This window comes from Astyanax mexicanus, chromosome 25 (genome assembly GCF_023375975.1).
Source record: "Astyanax mexicanus isolate ESR-SI-001 chromosome 25, AstMex3_surface, whole genome shotgun sequence".
NCBI lineage: Eukaryota > Metazoa > Chordata > Actinopteri > Characiformes > Acestrorhamphidae > Astyanax > Astyanax mexicanus.
The window spans coordinates 10,287,306-10,309,135 of record NC_064432.1 but is presented as its reverse complement, the minus strand read 5'-3'; the positions used below and the strand labels follow the sequence as shown (position 1 = coordinate 10,309,135).

Here is a 21,830-nt window from a genome sequence, read left to right as displayed (position 1 = left end):
GGCAGATTGCTATTTTAAGAGCGCAGCCCTTCTGCGTTTCTCAGCAGAGGAAAGGAAACAGCAACGTTATTTTATTCTGTCTTCTGTTTCTTGCCGATGTAAAAGTTGGGTTTGTGCACTGCTGTGTGTCCATATGTGCGTAACAAGCGGGGGTGTACTTTGTAATTTGAGCATTTGTTGCCAAGATAGCAATGAACGTCTGACTGTTGACTGTTGTTTAGGTTGTATTCAGTCAGTGATCTTGCTGATCATTACATGCTATTAATAATAATAATAAAAAAAAATCTCTCTCTCTCTCTCTCTTTTTCTCTCTCACTCTCTCTCTCTGTCCAGTTTCAGTAAGGAGATGGGATTGAACCCCGCTCTACTGAAGTGTAAAAGATGTCCAGTGGTGCGTCCAGCGCCGGTCTGCGGAACAGACGGACACAGTTACTCCAGCAAGGTGACACATGCAGACACACATCCACAGGACTGTAACATTCTGATGAATTCAGCCCAATAGTGTGTGTGTGTGTGTTTGCTTTATTACATTGAGGGGACAGCAACATGTCAGCACACTGGCGGTGTGGGGTCCGTGTGTGTGTATTAGTGTGTGTGTGTGCGATTACAGCAGTGTCTAATTTTCCAGGAAGGTATTCAACCGCAAGATTAATTTCTAACCGACAATGTACTGCACTGATCTAATCTGAGTGTGTGTGTGTTGTAGTGTAAACTGGAATATCAGGCCTGTATCTCTGGGAAGCAGATTTCTGTGAAATGTCCAGGACAGTGTCCCTGCCTGTCACAATCAGGAAACCCCACGGAGAAGAAAGGTACACACACACACACACACATATACACACACACACACACTAAGCCCTATTCAGATAGGATTAGATTTACATTGGGAGGTGGATTAACGTGTTATTACTAGCGGTGTCAGTCAATTTAAAAAACTGTATTCTGTGATTAATCACGATTAATCATGATTCATTACACTTTTTCTTCTTCTTAAGACTTGATTCCTTAGTAATGGATATTTAAATATAAATAAGAAGAGTAATTATCAAATTTACAAAATTGAATTATGTTTGTTTGTGGTCTCAAACACTGTATTATTAAGAAACTGTATTAATCACAACAATATTCTGTGATTAATCATGATTAATTGCACGTATTCTCCTTTAGACTTGAGTTTTTAGTAATGGATATTTCAATTTAAAAACTAAAAAAAAATGTAAAAATTTACTAAATGGAACATATGGAATATATATTTATGTTAATTTTGTCAAACACTGTATTATTTAAAAAAACTGTATTAATCACAACATCGTTCTGTGATTAATCACGATTGATCACACTTGATCTTCGCCTTAAGGCTTGAGTGCTTAGTAATGGATATTCAAATGTTAAAAAAAGAATAAATGTAAAATGCACTAAATTGAAATATATTTATGTTAGTACTGTCAAATACAAATACTGTAAAAAAAGATACTATATAAATGTAAAAAAACTATATACAAATTATTTTTATGTTAGTGATGTCACACACTGATTAAACTGTATTAATCACAACAATATTCTGTGATTAATCACAATTAATCTTGAGTGTTAGACTTGAGTGTTCAGTAATAGATATATAAATGTATAAAAGAATGTAAGATATACAAAATTGAATTTATGAAATATATTTATGTTAGTGATGTCAAACACTTACTTTTAAACACAGCAATATTCTATGATTAATCACGACTAATCGAGCTTGTTCTTCTTCTTAAGACTTGAGTGTTTAGTAATGGATATTTGCAGTAATTGTAAAAATAAGAATAAATAAAAAAATTACATAATTGGATTATTTTTATGTTAATGGTGTCACACACTAAGAAAATTATTTTTAAATAATAATTACAACAATATTCTGTGATAAATCATGATTAAAATCAAGGTAAAAAATGCAGGCTAGTTTTGCCCTTTATTTTTGAGACTTTTTTCATTTATTATAATAAATTAAGAACAAAAAAGCAATCTACCTTCTGAACTTGACAGTAAGTGGCGCTGTGTTTAAATCACTAAATAAAACTACTCATATGTCCCCAGGCAATAGAGACGTGGTGGAAAAAAAATGTTAAAGTTTCCAGATTAAGAATGGTACTTGTCTGACTGCATTGTGTTGAGTGTAAAGTTTGGTGGAGGCGGGATCATTATTATAAGGTATGAGGTTGTTTTTCAGAAGTTGGGCTTGACCCCTTAATTGTAGTGAAATTAAGCTCTTAATGCTTCCTCATACCAAGAGATTTTAGACAATTTTATGACCCCATGTAGCAGCAACAGTTTGGGGACGTCCCCTTCCTGTTCCAACATGACCAGTGCACAAAGCAAGGTCCAGCAAGGTTTGAGGTGAAAGAAATTGAGTGGCCTGCACAGAGCCTTGACCTCAAACTGATAGTGTATAACCTGAGGTTATCATTTCTTGGCATGGTAGAGCACAAACTGTGAAAATGACTGAAGTTCCTGAGAAACCACCTCCCCGGGTAAAACTAATCTCGACCGAATAGGGGCTAAAGAGACCAAGGAACACCTAGTTCCTCAGAAAAGTATGTCTGCTACTTCAGGATGCCCTATTTCTTTCTTTCTCTCTTTTATACACATACTCTCTCTCTCTCTTTTTCTTCTTCTCTGAACGGTACAGAGAGCCCTTATGGCTTCAGCAGCTAAGAGCGTGATTATTTTGAGGATTACAGTCCAACAAACTGTCCTTATTTTTTTATTTTCCTCCCTCAAATCTTAGGGCTGTATCCCTTAGAAACCTATTAAAAGTTTTCTTTGTCAGAAGAACTGACAGAGAAAGAGAAAAAGAGGGAGAAGAACAGGACATTTTTAAAAATGTATCAATATAAATATTCATTGATTTACCAACTGAAAATAAATCCATGCTACTATTACTGATGAGCTACAGTGGGGAAAATAAGAATCTGATACAAAAACAGACCTCTATATTTGCAATTACTGGTGAGATGTTTTCTGAAGTTCTTAAATTTTCAGATTTCAGATTTCATGAATTTACCTCAGCAGTGCTATTCTAATCTTGAATTTACTTCAGCAGTGCTGTTCTCCTTTTTAATTTACCTTGGCAGTGCTATTTTAATCATAAATTTTCCTCAGCAGTGCTATTCTAAGTTTGAATTTACCTCAGTAGTGCTGTTCTAATCTTGAATTTCCCACAGCAGTGCTGTTCTAATCTTGAATTTCCCACAGCAGTGCTGTTCTAATTACATATTTACCTCTGTAGAGCTAGTCTACTTACACATTTACCTCAGCAGTGCTGTTCTAATCATAAATTTACCACAGCAGTGCTGTCCTAATCACAGATTTACTTCAGCAGTGCTGTTCTAATTATGCATTCACCTCAGTAATGCTGTTCTAATCACAGATTTACCTCCGCAGTGCTATCTCTACAGATAAATGAACTTTCTCCGAATCCTTGGGTGCATTAGAGGCATGTCCAGCAATGAACAATCTCTCACCAAGAGACCAACAATACCCAAAAGTAGCCTCTGGGAGCCTTTTAAAGTGATAACGCCCCTTTTGTGCTAATCAACAGTTAGCATAAACATTTAGCTTCAGTTACTGCGGTACAAGGGTTTTACTGAAAGCAGATACTGAAATGTGAATGTATTTTTTTCCACTCACAGATATGTAAAATTTGATTCTTTTCATTAATAAGTAAATGAGCGGGTCTTGATTTTATTTTTGTCTGATTTATTTGATTTAGTTTTCCACTAATTCTATTTTTGAAACTTGTATGAATTTTTTTATGAAAGTTTAGATGGAATGTATGCAGAAATACAGCAGGCAGAAGTGTCAGGTTGAACATTATAGCCTCACATTAGTGGGTCTCTTCTCTTCAGCTCTTCAGTTAATTGTAGCTTGATGAAATTAGCGCATGTGAGTCATTACTTTTTGGACAGCTTTTCCAATGAAGGTTAATTAAAGCTTCTTGTCTCAGACTTGTCGCCGGGATGAGCAGAGAATCTCTGCACTTCTTCTGATTGAATGTTTTTCAGAAGATCTACAGAAATGTGTGTTTTTCTGTTTTCATGTGTTTAGTCTGCAGCGAGGCTGAAATGAAGGAGGTCGTAAGCAAACTGAGAGACTGGATCATAGACCAACATGAAAGTGGGAATCCCAGCAAGAAACTCAAGTTCCACAAACCAGACAAAAGTGAGTACCACAAGAAAAAAACGTGTGATAGGTTTACACACATAAACCCTACACTACAGACAGACACCTGCCTTGTTTACAAATTGTTATCTATTGATAATGCTAACAATGCTAACCTGGGGAAATGCTAGCAATGATTGCTGATATCGGAGTCTTTAACTGAAACGCAGGCAACTCGGTGTGCGTAGAGTAACATATAGCAGTGCTGTTTTAGTCACATATTTACCTCAGCAATGCTATTCTAATCATGGATTTACCTAAGCAGTAAAGTTTTAGTCACTGATTTACCTCAGCAGTGATATTCCAATCACACATTTACAACAGTGGGGAATGTTTTTACTCATAAAGTTACCTCAGAAAAGCAAATTTAGTCAGAAATTTACCTCAGCTCTGCTATTCTAATCTTAAAAATGCCTTCACATGATAGTCTAATCTTGTAATCACAAATATACCTCAACGGTGCTATTTTATTCACATTTACAACAGTGGTGAAATTTTAGTCATAAAGTTACCTCAGAAATGCAAATTTAGTCAGAAATGTAACTCAGCTCTGCTATTCTAATCTTAAATTTACCTCACCAGTGCTCTGCCAATCTTGAATTTACCTCAGCAGAGCTATTCTAAGCTTAAAAATACCTCATCAGTCCCAACGTGAATTTACATAAGCAGTGCAATTCTAATCACAAATTTACCTCAGCAGTGCGGTTGTACTTACACATTTACAACAGTGGTGAGATTTTAGTCATAAAGTTATCTTAAAAATGCAAATTTAGGCAAAAATCTGCAACTCTAATCATGAATTTATCTCAGCAGTGATATTCTTATTATGAATTTACCTCAGCAGTGCTGTTCTAGTCAGGAATTTACCTCGGCAGTGCTATACTAATCATATATTTACCTCAGCAGTGCTATTCTATTAATATAATTATCTCAGCAGTGCTATTCTAATCTTAAATTTACCACAGCAGTGCTGTTCTAATCATATATTTACTTCAGCAGTACTTTTCTAATCATAAATTTAACTTTTTAGAGTTGTACTAGTACGAATTTTACCTTTGCAGTGCAATTGGTAAACATAAATATACATCAGCAGTGCTATTCTAATGAGAAATTTATCTCAGTAAAACAGAAGTGCATTTTTATTCAGAAACTTACCTCAGAAATGCAAATCAAGGCCCACCATATAGTGACTTATAACAACATTTGCGAAATTACAGTTTATCACAAAAACAAAATCTTTTTTTCTGTACTTCTGTTTATTATTAGTTACAACCAAAACATGTTACTCCACATTACATTTAAAAAATATGTGTGCAATGTCTGACATATATATATATATATATATATATATATATATATATATATATATATATATATATATATATATATATATATATAACAAAAACTGATCAGTTATCACCTAATATTTAAAATAATATAACAAAAGGCAACAGGTTATTATTATTATTATTATTTTTTTTTTATATTATTATGTATTGGCATGTCAATTCTGTTTGTATATTTACATTTTCTCCAGTAACATTCAGTAGGGATGGGTTCTGTGTTTTTAATCAGGAATTTATCTCAGTACAACAGAAGTGCAATTTTAGTCAGAAACTTACCTCAGAAATGCAAATTTAGTCAGAATTTTACCTCAGCAGTCTGATTCTAATCATATTTTTACTTCAGCAGTGCTATATTAATCTTGAATTTACCCCAGCAGTGCTATTCTAGTCTTGAATTTACCTCAGCAGTGCTGTTCTAATCTTGAATTTACCTCAGCAGTGCTATTCTAATCATGAGTTTTCCTCAGCAGTGCAGTTCTGCTCTTGATTGAGTTCTGCCCTTAGCTTTGCTATATTTTTATGCTATATTTTCTTTTTAGTCAGAATGACATTGTATCAACAAAAATTGAGAAATGTATTGTGATAGCATTTTCATATCATTCAGCTCTTGTGTCTGGATACTTTTGAACATCTCTCTTTCTCTCTCTGTAGGGGTGGATATGAGTAGGGTTCCTCTGTGTAAGGACTCTCTGGGTTGGATGTTCAGCAGACTGGATGTAAACTTTGACCTCCACCTGGACCATTCAGAGCTGGCTGGTCTCGGCCCAGAGAAGAGCGCTGTGTGCACCAAGGCCTTCCTCAGGTCATGTGACTTAGGAAGAGACCAGCTCATCTCCAGCCAGGAGTGGTGCTCCTGCTTCCAGAGACACCAAGGTACGAAACACTACAGTCTGTGTGTGATGTGCTCTTTAAAACATCTCAACAACTCAGCAAAACTCTAATTCTACATAGGAAGAGACTATTAAGTTTAAGATGTAATGGAAAAAACACCAACTGACACGACTCAACCTACGCAAATTTGCACATGTATTTGTGATTATAATAGCAGTGCTGAGGTAAATTTATGATTAGAATAGCACCGCTGAGGTCAATTTATGATTAGAATAGCACTGCTGAGGTAAATATGATTACAATAGCACTGCTGACTAAATTTATGATAAGATTAGCACTGCTGAGGTAAATATATGATTAGAACAGCACTGCTGAGGTAACTTCATGATTTGAATAGCACTGCTAAGGTAACTTCATGTTTGGACTGGGCCTGATGAGATCAATTCATGATTAGAATAGCATTGCTGATGTAAATTTATGATTAAAATAGCATGGCTGAGGTAAATTTGGAATTAGAATAGCACTGCTGAGGTAAATGTATGATTAGAATAGCACCACTGAAGTAAATCTATGATTAAGATTAGAATATCACTGCTAAGGTCAATTTTGTCATTAGACTAGCACTGCTGAGGTAAACATATGATTAGAATCACAATGCTGAGGTAAATTTTGGGTTAGAATAGCCCTACTGAGGTCAATTCATGATTAGAATAGCCCTGCTGAGGTAAATTTGGGATTAGAATAGCACTGCTAAAGTAAATGTATGATACGAATAGCACTGCTGAAGTAACTTTGTGATTAGACTAGCACTAATGAGGTCAGTTCATGATTACAATATTACTGCTGAGATAAATGTATGATTAGAAGAGCACTGCTTATGTAAATTCATGATTCGAAAAGTAGTGCTGAGGTAAATCTATGAATAGAACAGCCCTGCCAAGGTAAATATATGATTAGAACAGCACTGCTGAGGTAAATGTATGATTATAATAGCACTGCTAAGGTAAATTCATGATTATAACTCCACTGCTGAGGTCAATTTCTGACTAAATTTGCACTTTAGAGGTAAGTTTATGACTAAAATTTCACTACTGATATTCATTTAGGACTAAAATAGTACTAGTTAGGTTAATTTATGATTAGAATATCACTGCTGAGGTCAATTTTAAACTAGAATAGTACTGCTGAGGTAAATTCATGATTAGAAATCATGTGCATGCAATAAACCATGCAGCTAACAAAAAAAATTCTTCTGAAAGATATAGAATTTTTGTATGAAGATTGTCATTGTTTGGCTACAAAGACTAGAATCCCAATAACATTCATTGTTGTTAAGTGTGTTGGGGGTAGCATCGTGCTCTTAGAACACCACTGCTGAGTTAAATTCATGATTAGAACAGCACCACTGAAGTACATTCAAGATCAGAATAGCACTGCTGAGGTAAATACATGATCAGAATAGCACTGCTGAGGTAAATACATGATTAGAACAGCACTGCTGAGGTAAATATATGATAACAATAGCACTGCTCATTTAAAGGATGTTGTATGAAGATTGTCATTGTTTGGCTGCAATGACTAGAATCCCAATAACACTGCACCAGCCCAGCTGTTAAGAGTGGTGGGGGTAGCATCATGCTCTGGGGCTGTTTTGATGCTATAGAGAGTGGTACATTGTACAAACAAATAAAATGAAGAATGAAGAAAGAGAACTACTTGAAAATTCTAGACCATATCCTCACACATTGGACACGGTACCAACAAGTTCCACCAACAAGACAATTACCTGAAACATCAAAGGAGGTTGTGGATTGGATAAAGCAGTCCAACAAGATAATCTTCTTCAATTTTTGGAATTGTCTTCCCAAGAGTAAACTCTTAAAGTGTTCAAATTTGGGGACTAAAAGTGAAAATCAACAAAAAAAAAACCCACTTTAAAACACAATGGTAAAACAAATTTATAGAGTAGATTAATGCAGGAAATTACTTGTTAGATTTCTTGGCAACGTGTTTTTTTTTTTTTTTTTCGCAGCAAGGGGTTACAGACCTGTCTCAATTAATCAAACAGCATATTCCATCACCCTAGGCTTTAATTAGTCCAATCAGATTAAATCATGTGTGTTACTTTTTAGTCGGTTGCCAAAAGTCATGGTTGACTGAATCAACTACTGCTACAGTCTTCCTACAAAATATTACAGCCCTGTGATTCCTGCTAAACATGGAATTGAGTTAAAAAAAAATGCAGTTCGGGTTCGGGTTAAAACTGTTCTGCATTGTAGATTAATACTTAAGTCATCCAAACTATGAAGAAAAACATATAGAATTATTTAGCAAACAAAAAGTGTTAAACTAATTTACCACACCAGTGCTATCCTAATCATGAATTCATCTCAGCAGTGCGATTTTAATCCTGAATTTACCTCAGCAGTGCTATTATAATGATGAATTTACCTCTGTAGGGTTGTACTAGTCCCGAATTTACCTTTGCAGTGCAATTGTAGTCATTAATATAACTGTACCTCAGCAGCGCTATTCTAATGATATATTTACCTCAGCTTTGCTTTTCCAATCATATATTTACATCTGCTGTGCTATTCTAATCATTTTTTATCATAATTTTAACAATTTTCAAGATGTATCCTCAAGTGCATTCAAGTTAAAATACGATAAAAAATGAAAAAATTAAACTGCCACTTATCAGGACTGACCCAGGAAAGGAAAAGCAATATATATATATATATATATATACATTGAATTAGAAGCAGTGTCCAAACTTTTGACTGGTACTGGTACTCTATGTAACAAGCAATTTTATTGCACTTCATTGTACTGTATAGAAATATTTTATTTATGTTTGGCACGGAAATAAATACATTATATTAATGTAGCCGAGCATTTAAAAAAAAAGAAAAGAAATTGACATGTCAAAGAAAATAAAAACTTCATTTAATCCTTTTAAAATAACAGTAAATGAAAGATAAAAATAGCTATAAAAATAATAAGAATTATAATAAAACTTGGTTTAATGTATAAGAAATTAAGATAAAAAGAAGATAAGATTAATATAAAAAAATAACTATTACATAATACAATAAAAAATACAATTAATTAAATGAAATAACAAAATTAAAACAATAATAATAAAAATAATAATAGTAATAATAAAAGAAAATCAAAATAAGTAAAACGAAAAAAAACAATAGTACAAAAATGGTTAAAAAAATGAAATAAGAAAAGAAATAAAAATAAATAAGATTAAGTAAAACAGGCACAGACAGTCTGAAGCTGGTTAAATTTTAAAAGTTTGAAGTGATTTAATGAACACTAGTGAGTTATACACGATACTGCACTCTCTAATGCAGCATTTACACACTTACACGCATCACATTCACACTTTCATCATAATATCTAGAAAAAAAGACACAGAAACACAGAGAACTCTGTACCTATTAAAAGTAGACATTTTTTTCTTTAACTAAGTTACAGATTAAGCCAGAGAGTGGTGAGTACTGTTTCCTACACCTTCAAAAGACTAGAAATCGGAGAAAATTCAGAAAGAGTCACGTCTGGCTGACCCACATGGAAACAGCTTTGGCGTTTAGCTCAGATTAACATTTACTGGACTAAGTTTCAGTTTCAGCAGAGAAGAGAAGAATTAGAGGTCTGGCAGGTGAAGAACTGCAGTAATAAATGAATTGATAAGATAATAAAGAAAATACAAAAGTATTTTCATTAAAATGAGTTTATATATTTAGATAATACAGCATGAACAATGCTGATTCTCATTTTTCAGAATCTCCGTGCCAAACAGAAGCTAACAACATCCACAAGCAGCAAGCTGGGAAGAAGCTACTGGGTATGTATGATCTGTCTCTCTCTCTCTTCATCTCTCTCTGGAAAAAAATAAGAGACCACTTAAAAATGTTGAGTTCCTTTGATTTTACCAAATTGAAAACCTCTGGAATATAATCAAGAGGAAGATGAATGATCACAAGCTGATCATCAAACCAAGCTGAACTGCTTAAATTTTTGCACCATGAGTAAAGGCATAAAGTTATCCAAAAGCAGTGTGTACGACTGGTGGAGGAGAACATGATGCCAAGATACATGAAAACCGTGATTAAAAACCAGGGTTATTCCACCAAATATGGATTTCTGAACTCTTAAAATGTTATGAATGTTAATTGTTTTCTTTGCATTATTTGAGGTCTGAAAGCTCTGCATCTTTTTTTTATTTCAGTCATTTCTCATTTTCTGCAAATAAATGCTCTAATTGACAATATTTTTTATTTGGAATTTGGGAGAAATGTTGTCCGTAGCTTATAGAATAAAACACCAATGTTCATTTTTTTTTACTCACCTTAGAACCACACCTTTAATTGTATTTTATTGAGATTTTAAGATTTTAACCCCCCTTTACTCTGAAATTCCTAAATAATGCTCTCCATCCAACCGGGCTGAGCTTGAGCTGTTTTGTGAAGAGGAATGGGCAAAAATCTCATTCTCTAGATGTGTAAAGCTGACAGAGACATACTCCATAAGACGTGGAGCTGTAATTGCAGTGAAAGGTGGCTCTATGAAGAGTTTATATTTGATACATTGATATTGATATACCTTTATTTGATCAAACTTTTTGAAAACCATGTATCATACGTTTAAGTTTGTGGTTGTAAGGGGAATAAATGTAAAAAAAAAAAAGTGGTTCAAGGGGTATGAATACTTTTGCAAGATTGATGCTGTCACTCTACGCACTCCTAAAAGTCACTCCAAAAGAAATCAGTCCAATAATAAAAAGTCCAATAATCTTTTTACTCTAAGGATTTTCAGGCTTATGCGTCCTGAGATTTACCCAATGTGCAACGAACAGAATGGGGACCTGAAATTATTCCACAGCCTGAGCCCTACAATCAAATACATAACGACGCCACATTTGCATCAATATTACATGATTATACATATGCTGCACTAATCTGCATAAATGCATATGCATAGGAATGTTATCATGAATATGTAAATGCGCACGTATTATCCGAACTACGTACGCTGGGGGTGAATCTCGCAGTCATGGCGGCGAAATTAGGTTTTTCTGAGCAGTGAAGAGAAACGGAGTCCATCTTGAATATGATTAGGCAGATAAATGAGCGTCTCAGTACATCCGGTGCGAAGGTCATACGTTTAATTTGCGCAGACAGGAGGAGGAAGAGACGTACGGTGGAAATCGGACATGAAAAAGGGATATTTTTATCCGCCACTCTGCATTTGAGTGGAACTTGTGGGGACGGCTCGGCGCCTGGAGGCGCGTAAAAATGGGGGGAAAATAATAAATAAGCGGAAATAATTTTGCACTTAACAGCTGAATATCTTTGGCAGGCGCTGCTGGTTTTGTGGCTTCAGCCTAAGAAGCTGTAAGGCTAAAGCTGGCGTTGGGTGTGAAAGTTTTTATAGTTGTCCTCATTTTGCCAGTCGTTAATTTACGTTGTTGCATGTTATTTTTTACATTATTACATTTTCTGTCTGTGTGTGTTTAGGCCAGTACATCCCAGCCTGTGACGAGGATGGCTTCTACAGGTCCCACCAATGCCACGGCAGCACTGGGCAGTGCTGGTGCGTTGATCGCTATGGAAACGAGGTTGCTGGGTCACGCAAGATGGGGACGACTGAATGTGGTACGTATATACAGTACATACGTAATACAAATGTGTCACATAACAGTACCAGTCAAAAGTTTGCTCAAATATTCTTTATATTCAATGTGTTTTCTTTCTTGTTAAAATTTTTTAACATTGCTATTTTTTGTATATTAGTTTGTATATTTAGTTTGCTTTTTAAGCATGAAACACAACTAAAAAAATAATGAATAATTAAAAATTGAAAACATGGAAATGTGTAAAAAAAAACAATAGACAGAAAATGACATACAGTTTAATATAATTATAAATAAACAAGTAGTATAAATGTATTTAATACAAATATGGTCAAGTTACAAGATCAAGATCAATTGAAAAAGAGTTGAAAAAGGGTGGCCACACTTTATACAACATTTCCAATTAGTTTCTTAAAAAGTAGGTGATCTTTTCTGAGGGTACAGACTGGTTAATGTTAGAATTTTCACATTTGGAAAGAAATGTTTGTCTGAAGTTTACAGGTTCAAGCGGTGCAAATTTTATAAATAAAGAGAACAGTCATTAAACATGGTACTGTAAAAAAAACAAGTCACTATAAATATATACCACAAATAAGGTATTTAAATAAAAGCGCTCTACATCAGATTTCGTACTTGGATTTTTAGACCCAGCTCTAATTTCCGAAATCTGAATAGGCTTTAATTTAATTTTCAAAAAGAAAAATACTAATTAGTCACAAGAATTTCTGTGATTAATCATGATTAATCACATGATTTTCCCTTCTTAGCAAAGAGTGAGGAGGGAGGTGTAAGACAGTGAGATTTAGGAGTTAGTTAGGAGATTTAATCAATATATTTAAAATAAATTAAAAGAGATCTACCTTCTAAACTCTGAAGCAGTAGAACTGTGTATTGGCAAAGGATTTGATGATATAGTGGCATGAAAAAGTATGTAAATGGTTTGAAATTTCATAGTTTTTTTAAACAAAATGTGATCTAAAATTTATCCAAGTCAGGTGTATTGACAAATATAATATTTATTTTTTTTAAATCTGTTTCTAAAAAAAATGTATAACTCACTTAATTTTCTGAAGTCATTTTCTGAAGTCATTCTAGTGCATTAGGCACCTCATTAAGGTAGCAAAGCGTCACTTAGTGAGATGCGCTTAACTTTCTGCTTTGTGTGTGTGTTTGTGTATGTGTGTGTGTGTGTGTGTGTGTGTGGACAGGACCTGCAGAGGAGTTTTCTGGGGACTTCGGCAGCAGCGGTGACACTCTGCTTTCAGATGACGAGGACGACGACTTCCTGAACGACGAAGAGGAGGTGGGAGACGATGAGGAGTACGACAATGATGACGACGACGATGACGACAGCTACCTGTCATAATCCATTTTCTTTTTTTTTTCTTTTTTTTTTTAAAAAAGGGGGGAACCAAAAACAAAAAGAGAAAGAGAGACGTTCTGTTCTGTCTAAAGCACGTTTTTTTGGGGACACTGGCAGAAATCAGTACTAATATTACTACTAATGGCTTAGACAAAAAGGTATATCTTCCTCTCTCTGTGTGTCTTGTTGAACATTTGTACAAAAGAAATGAATACTACTTCTAATTCTTTGTGAAAGAAACCTGCTTTATTTTTCTCATGAGGACGTTTTTGGGTCCTGATCCTGAGGAGAGGTAATCCACAGTAGTAGCCCTTGGGACAGTAACTGGAAGCGATCAGAAGGTTTGGATCGGAGATAAAAGTATTACGCTTAGGATTTAGCGTGGACATGTGCTCACACACACACACACACACACACAGACAGACGAAAACAAATACAGTATATATACACACATTCACATTCACAAACACATACTTGTTTTTCTGCAATGTCAGGACATATCATGACAAAAAACCTACAAAGTCAGGACATGCCTTTGTGAGAGGGCTAGAAACAAGAAGAAAACAGCTTTGTGCTACAAAAACTCTGCATATATGTTGTTATTTTATCTAACTACTTTCTTTAAGAGCTCTGAAACATTAATCCAGTAAAAATGAGGACACTTTCAAGTGAAAAGCAAGGACGTACAAAAACACACACACACAACTTTCTTGATAATACCACATTCTAGGGACATGGCAGAAAATCGGCTACATAACCACACACTTATCAAATAGTTACAATCAGGGATGATGAATCACCTGATGAGTACCTGTAATTATTGTGGTGGTGGTAGTGGTGGTGATATAGATAAGGATAGATAAGTGATATAGATAAATAGATAACATTTTGTAGTTAATTATAATTATATACACTTACACACACACACTTTCACATACACACACACACCTCACACTGATGGCATGTTTCCAACCAGATCCATCCTAGTCCAATATATATATATATGTGTGTGTGTGTTGGTGTGTAAGTGCGTGTGTGTGTATATATATATTTTTTTCCTTTAAATTGTCTCTAATACCTTAGAGATAGATAGCGAGCTGAGATTATTATTGATTATTGATTACTGATTGCTAGGGCTGGGTATCACTGCTGATTTCCAATTCAAAAGTCTCCCAATTCGATTACATTTCTGATTCGATATTGATTAAATTAGGGATGTTTCAGTTACAGGTTTTGTTCAGATATAGATAAAAATAGATTTTCAGAAATCAAACTGTGCAAGAAAAACTCAGTCTATCATTATTAAGATTAAAGATTTACTAATTTTAAACATCAATCCTGCGTTCATTAATTAATAAATTGATGTTGGATCAATTAAATGAAGATTGATAGATTTGAATTGAAAAATCTATTTTTTAAACTAGTCCCTACTGATTGCACTCCTTGGGTTCAGGTTTTCAGTTCTTTGGTTCTTCAGTTCTTCTGTTCTTCAGTCTCACTAAAGATCTCAATACTAGAGAACAATAATAATGAAGAATATAAGATAAAAGTATACTTAATTTACATGCGACACCAAATCAGATTTAAGAAGCCATTGGTGTTACATATTATCATCTATAAAATTGTATTTTTGAGGACAGTTTTGATTGATAAGGTGGTGCTAGCGTGAACATCATCCATCTGTCATTAACCACAAAGTTTTGTGGAGTTCTGCTTGGTGGACTAGTTAAAAGCATCAGGGATCAAGGTTGTATAAAACACTGTATGTCTAACACATGCAGCAGTTTTTCCATTGCTATCTGTTATATGTTAGCAGTCCTAGGATGTGCGGTGCCTTTCAGTGAAAGATAAATAAAAAAAAGAAAGATAGAGTAAGTTGGGCTACGTTATAATAAGATTTTTAGCTTAACATGTTGGACAATTGACTCTTGACTGTGATAAATCAAAGATAGGTCCACCTCTAAAAAGTCTCGTTTATATAAAGTTTTGGTTTTGGTAGGAGGTATACGCGTATACATCGATAGTTTGTACCTTACCTTAAAATAAAAAAAAAAAAGAAGAAACACATACAATAGTTGCAGATGTTCAACCTGTTCAGACGTGTCCTCCTGTGTGTCGTTTGATGCCTTGTTTGCATTTTTCTCTTTGATTTGGTCTTGGAATCGGTTTATTAGTAATTTTCCATTCAAAAGCTACGTCACTTTCCTCCTACGAACACTTTTGGTCGTTGTCGTGTTCTGCGAAATTCCCCGCTCGTCGACCGCTCGAGTCCAGAACCGAAGGCAGGTGAACGGTGCTAGGAGAGGGGAAAAAGCAGGCACTTTTCCCAAGCCCACATCTGTCCAGCTGTTGTCATAGAAGTGAACAATGCATCTTTATCTTCTTTCTTTGTTTCTTTGTTTTTTTACAGTGTACGTAATATTTGCCGATAATAAAGTTCTATTGACCAGACCCATGTTGCTTTAAAGTTATTCTTGCATGCTTCCATACGGATGTGTGTTTTTGGAGGTGGCAAATCTAGGTCCCCAAAGTGAAAAACTGAGTTAGTATATTATTACGACTGCCTGGGCAACTGCATTTAGCCATGCACTTTGTTGGCAAAAATGTGTGTTTGTGTGTGAAGGTGGCAACCAAAGGTCACAAAGTAAAAATCCAACAGTCAGAACAATCTCAGACTGTTGGAACCTGAAATTTGCATCATAGAATTTGGTCAGTTTTAATTTCTGAACCTGGATTTGCCACCATGGAATACAGTCATTGTTGATCTAGAGCTTCTGCAGAGCTGTCCAAGCAGTCGCAACTAAATATTAGGTCAGATTTTTATGTTATAAACGTGTATTTGACATCAAATAATATGGCTGGCATTAATCTAAAGCTACAGTAGAGCTGTCCAGGTAGTTTGAACAAAATCCTGGGTTTACGTTTACCCACATAGTATAAAGCCAAATTCTGATCCAGAGCTACTCAGTGTCATCTAGGCAGTAATAACAAATCTCTGGGTGGATTTTATACTTTTTGGACCTGTATTAATAAGAATAATAAGAATAATACCAGTGCCAATCCAGAGCTGCAGCAGAGCTGCCCAGGCAGTTACAACAAAAATCCTGGGGTGGATTTTCAACCAAGTAACATGATCAATGTTAATCTAAAGCTACAGTAGAGCTGTCCAGGTAGTTTGAACAAAATCCTCGGTTAGATTATCCCCATATTCCCCAGATTATTGGTTGGTTATCCCCATAGAATAAGGCCAAATTCTGATCCAGAGCTTCAACAGAGCCATCCACAGAGTTGAAAAGCAATCCTGGGGTGGATCTGGGGTAGAGCTGTCCAGCTAGTTTGGACAAAACCCTATCTTAGATTTACCCCCATAGAGTAAGGTCAAATGCTGATCCAGAGCTGTAGCAGAGCAGTCCTGAAAGTCGTAACAAAATCCTTGAGGTGGACCTAAATTTGCCAATTGCCAATTGCTGATCCAGAGCTGTAGCAGAGCAATTCAGACAATAATAAAAATTAATTTGGTGCAGATTTTTTGTTTCTGGACCTGGACTTGCCACAAAATAATATGAGCGATGTTCTAGAGCTACAGTAGAGCTGCCTAGGTAGTTCATGGAGTGGATTTTATACTTTCTGGACTAGGATTAACCACCATAGTATTGGTCCAGTGCTAATTCAAAGCTGTCCAGGCAGTCGTAACAAAATCCTGGGGTGGATTTTATACTGGATTTTGGACTTGCCACCATTGTGTGTGTGTGTGTGTGTGTATGTATGTGGGTGTGTGTTCGAGGGAGATGTGGTCACTGCTGCATTATGTATAAACACCATGTAAATATTTTATGCGCCACAGTTTCTCATCAGGCTTTGACAAAAGCGGTACACACACATACACACACACACACACACAGGCAAAGTGGGGACGTTTTGAGGTCCGAGCTGTTAGAAGGTTCATCATTACAAACCAATCACTTATCTGTCAATCTGTAGGTGTGTGTGTGTGTGTGAGAGAGAGAGAGAGAGGATTATGGCTCTTTCAGGCACTTTCATCTCTCAGTGAAATTAAATTACCAAATAAAAGAGAAATCACTGACCTGGAAACAGGGGAAGCTCCAACTGAGAGAGCCAGTGGCTAGCACACACACACACACACACACACACACACACACACACACTTTGTATGTTTATGCTTCTCGTTTTCACAGTGCTAGCACTAAGCGGTTATGTGTGTCCGTTTTCCGTTAGCGGCTGAGCTCAACGGAAACCGCTGGATAAATAGAGAGTGTTTTCCTTTATTACCGTTTCCTCTTCCTGTAAAAGAGAACATGACAAAACTACTGTTGACTCTGAACCTGAATCGAACAGACACACACACACACACACACACACACTGTGTCTTGCTGAGATAAGAAAGAAGAAAATTGAAAAGCTCTGGCATATAGTCGTCAAACCAATCTGAACAGCTTGAATTTTTGCACCAGTAGTGTAAAGCATAACTTTATCCAAAAGCAGTGTGTAAGACTGGTGGAGGAGAACATGATGCCAAGATGCGTGAAAAAAAACTGTGATAAAAAAACAGGGTTATTCCACCAAATATTGATTATTTCTGAACTCTTAAAACTTTATGAATATGAACTTGTTTTCTTTCTTTTTTTTTTTCTTTGCAACTTTTTTGATATTTTAGCAATTTCTCAAATGCTCTAAATGATAATATTTTTATTTGGAATTTGGGAGAAATGCTGTCTGTAGTTTATAGAATAAAACAACAATGTTCATGTTACTCAAACCTAAACCTATAAATAGCAAAAATCAGATTCAGAAACTAAAGTGGTCTCAACATGCGCTATGTAGCTTGATTTAGGGCTGTGTGTCAGTGTGTCTTTGCTATCGTAACAACGAGAAAAGTACACCTTTGGTGGCTCAAAATGCAATGATTTGTAGAGGGATGTAGAATCGCTTCGAAAGGTAGTTTGTTTTCCATTCGGCAAGCAACCTTTTCCAACTGTTGCGCCAAATTCTGCACCCTTGTCAAAATTCGACTTCCTTTTATTGCAGGCGCCTCAGATTCCTTTAATTTGTGGTTGTAAATAGGTTAGAGTTAATCTACAGAATCACCAGCATAAACAACTGTACCCATACTGCTGTGTGAATAACTGTAAACTAGATAAGCCAGACAGTATACAAACAGAAACAGCAGGGAACACCCACGCAGAGGGGGAGTGTCTTCGGTCTCTGTTCAGGGTGCGTTGACTCCGCTATATATTTACACATTTGTCTTCCTGTAGCCCGAAATGATGTGAATCGAAAAGAAAAAAAGATTAGAAGTTAAATTCCACGTAATCTTCTCAGCCTATAAAAATCTGGACTGAGATTGCTCTGTCTAATACACACACATACACACACATGCTTGCATAACTACACGTTATACAATATTCATGTATATATATATATATATATATATATATATATATATATATATATATATATATATATATATATATATATATATATATATATAGTGGTATAAAGTATTTATTCCTTCATGATTTCATTTTTTTTGCATGTTTTTCACTCTTAAATGTTTCAGATCATCAAACAGATTTAAATATTGGTCAAAGACAACACAAGTAAAGACAAAATGCAGCTTTTAAAGGAAGGTTTTTATTAGAGAAAAAAAATCAAAACCTACATAACTATGTGTAAAAAAAAAGGTTTGCCCCTAAACATAATAACTGTTTGGCTGGTGTGTTTTGGGTCATTGTCCTGCTGCAGAACCCAAGTTCGTTTCAGCTTAAGGTCGGACATTCTCCTTTAGGATCTTTTTGTTAGACAGAAGAATTCATGGTTCCATTTTTCACAGCAAGTTTTCCTAAAGGTCCTGAAGCAGCTAAACAGATCCAGACCATAATCAAACTACCACCACCATGTTTTACTTTTACGCCAGATGTTTAGGGACACACGCATTTCAAAAAGTTTAGCTTTTGTCTCATGAGACCAAATTTACTGTTCTTTTTGATCGGCAGTGGTTTTTGTCTTGGCACCCTGCCATGCAGGCCTCTTGGATGAGCTGTCGCTGCACTCTTGGGGTAATTTTGGTCGGCCGGTCACTCCTGGGAAAGTTCACCAGTGTTCCATGTTTTGGCCATTTGAATGATGAATAATGGTTCTCAGAAATGGCTTTATAACCTTTTTTTAAGACTCAAAAAGGGTCTACTGACGTAAACACCGCCCACAGAGAACAATGATAGGTCTACTCAGCGCAAAAACGGACCAATCAGAATGTATATCCCACTCACAGTGAACTCTGATAGGTCTACTGATCACAAAAACAGACCAATCAGGATGTATATCCCATTTACAGTGAACTCTGATAGGTCTACTGAACGTAAAAACAGACCAATCATGATGTATATCCCACTCACAGTGAACTCTGATAGGTCTACTCAGCGCAAAAACGAACCAATCAGGATGTATATCCCACTCACAGTGAACTCTGATAGATCTACTGAACGCAAAAACGGACCAATCAGGATGTATATCCCACTCACAGTGAACTCTGATAGGTCTACTGAATGCAAAAACGGACCAATCAGGATGTATATACCACTCACAGTGAACTCTGATAGGTCTACTGAACGCAAAAACGAACCAATCAGGATGTATATCCCACTTACAGTGAACTCTGATAGGTCTACTGAGCTCAAAAACGGACCAATCAGGATGTATATCCCACTTACAGTGAACTCTGATAGGTCTACTGAGCGCAAAAACGGACCAATCAGGATGCATATCCCACTCACAGTGAACTCTGATAGGTCTACTGAACGTAAAAAACGGACCAATCAGGATGCATATCCCACTCACAGTGAACTCTGATAGGTCTACTGAGCGCAAAAACGGACCAATCAGGGTGCATATCCCACTCACAGTAAACTCTGATAGGTCTACTGAGCGCAAAAAAGAGACCAATCAGGATGTATATCCCACTCACAGTGAACTCTGATAGGTCTACTGAACGCAAAAACGAACCAATCAGGATGTATATCCCACTTACAGTGAACTCTGATAGGTCTACTGAGCTCAAAAACGGACCAATCAGGATGTATATCCCACTTACAGTGAACTCTGATAGGTCTACTGAGCGCAAAAACGGACCAATCAGGATGCATATCCCACTCACAGTGAACTCTGATAGGTCTACTGAACGTAAAAAACGGACCAATCAGGATGCATATCCCACTCACAGTGAACTCTGATAGGTCTACTGAGCGCAAAAACGGACCAATCAGGGTGCATATCCCACTCACAGTAAACTCTGATAGGTCTACTGAGCGCAAAAACGGACCAATCAGGGTGCATATCCCACTCACAGTAAACTCTGATAGGTCTACTGAGCACAAAAAAAGAGACCAATCAGGATGTATATCCCACTCACAGTGAACTCTGATAGGTCTACTGAACGCAAAAACAGACCAATCAAGATGTAAGGATATAATGTAAAGAAATAAAGAGAGAAGGGAAAGGAGAGAGAGAGAGAGAGTGAGGGAAAAGAAAGAAGATAGATAGTAAGAAAAAAGGGAGAAGAAAAAAGAAAATAAGAACGAGTGTGAAAGATGAGATGAGAAAGAGAGTGAAGAAAAAGAGAGAAGCAAAAGAGATAGAAGGGAGAAAGAATAGAGGAGATAGGGGGTTGAAAAAGGAGAGGGGGGGTGACAGAAAGATAAAAGAGAGAAAGAAGAAAGACAAGGAGATATTGAGGAGAAAAAGATAGATATATAGATAAAGGAGAAAGAGATAGAGGAGAATGGAGGGAGAAAGAGAAAAGAAGAGAGAGAAGAGATAATAGTGAGCAATAGTGAGAGAAAGAAAAACGAGACAGATAAGGGGAAACAATGTGAGAACAAAAAGGAGAAATAGAGCGGAAAAGTGAAAGAAAGGAGGAAGATAACAAGAGAGAAAGGGGAAAGAGAGCAACAGAATAAGAAATGAGAAAGAGAGCGAAAAGACAAAAAGAGAAGAGAGAGATAAAGAGAGGGAATAGTGAAATAAAGCGAGGAGAAAGAGAACATGAGAGAGGAAGGAGAAATAGAGCGAGAGAATAGTGATGGAGAAGAAAGAAAGAAAGGAAGAAAAAGTGTTGTATGACATAAATATAGTTCCAGACGTTATTTTGCCAGTTACATCCTGTTTTAAGTGTTTAAGCGTCTCTGAAAACCTCAGATTTTGGGCTACTTTGGGAATATTAATAGAGGGTTTGAGCTGGATTATTTTTGCAGGACCTGGCAACCCCGCCCGTTTCTCCTGCTGCTGCACTTTAATGTGAAAATCATTAGCTGTCTCCGATCAATGACTCTTCCCCCTGTGTTGTGTTGTGTCCAGCGAGCCGGGCGACGTTTCTGGCTTTATCTATCGGCCATTAGCGAGAAGGCTAAAAAACGAAGAGGTCACGTGACCG

At 36.1% G+C, this 21,830-nt stretch overlaps 1 protein-coding gene across 1 annotated transcript in view; it reads left to right on the top strand.

The window, feature by feature from the left end:
• spock3 (SPARC (osteonectin), cwcv and kazal like domains proteoglycan 3) overlaps positions 1-15,835 on the top strand; it is a 47,695-nt gene extending 31,860 nt beyond the window's left edge. Inside the window, exons 5-11 of the mRNA XM_022681785.2 lie at positions 334-442; positions 707-812; positions 4,087-4,200; positions 6,198-6,419; positions 10,171-10,233; positions 11,906-12,043; positions 13,230-15,835. Of these exons, the coding sequence (XP_022537506.1) occupies positions 334-442; positions 707-812; positions 4,087-4,200; positions 6,198-6,419; positions 10,171-10,233; positions 11,906-12,043; positions 13,230-13,387 (910 nt within the window). The 3' untranslated portion in view covers positions 13,388-15,835. The remainder of the gene's footprint in view (positions 1-333; positions 443-706; positions 813-4,086; positions 4,201-6,197; positions 6,420-10,170; positions 10,234-11,905; positions 12,044-13,229) is intronic.
• The last annotated feature ends 5,995 nt before the right edge of the window (positions 15,836-21,830 follow it).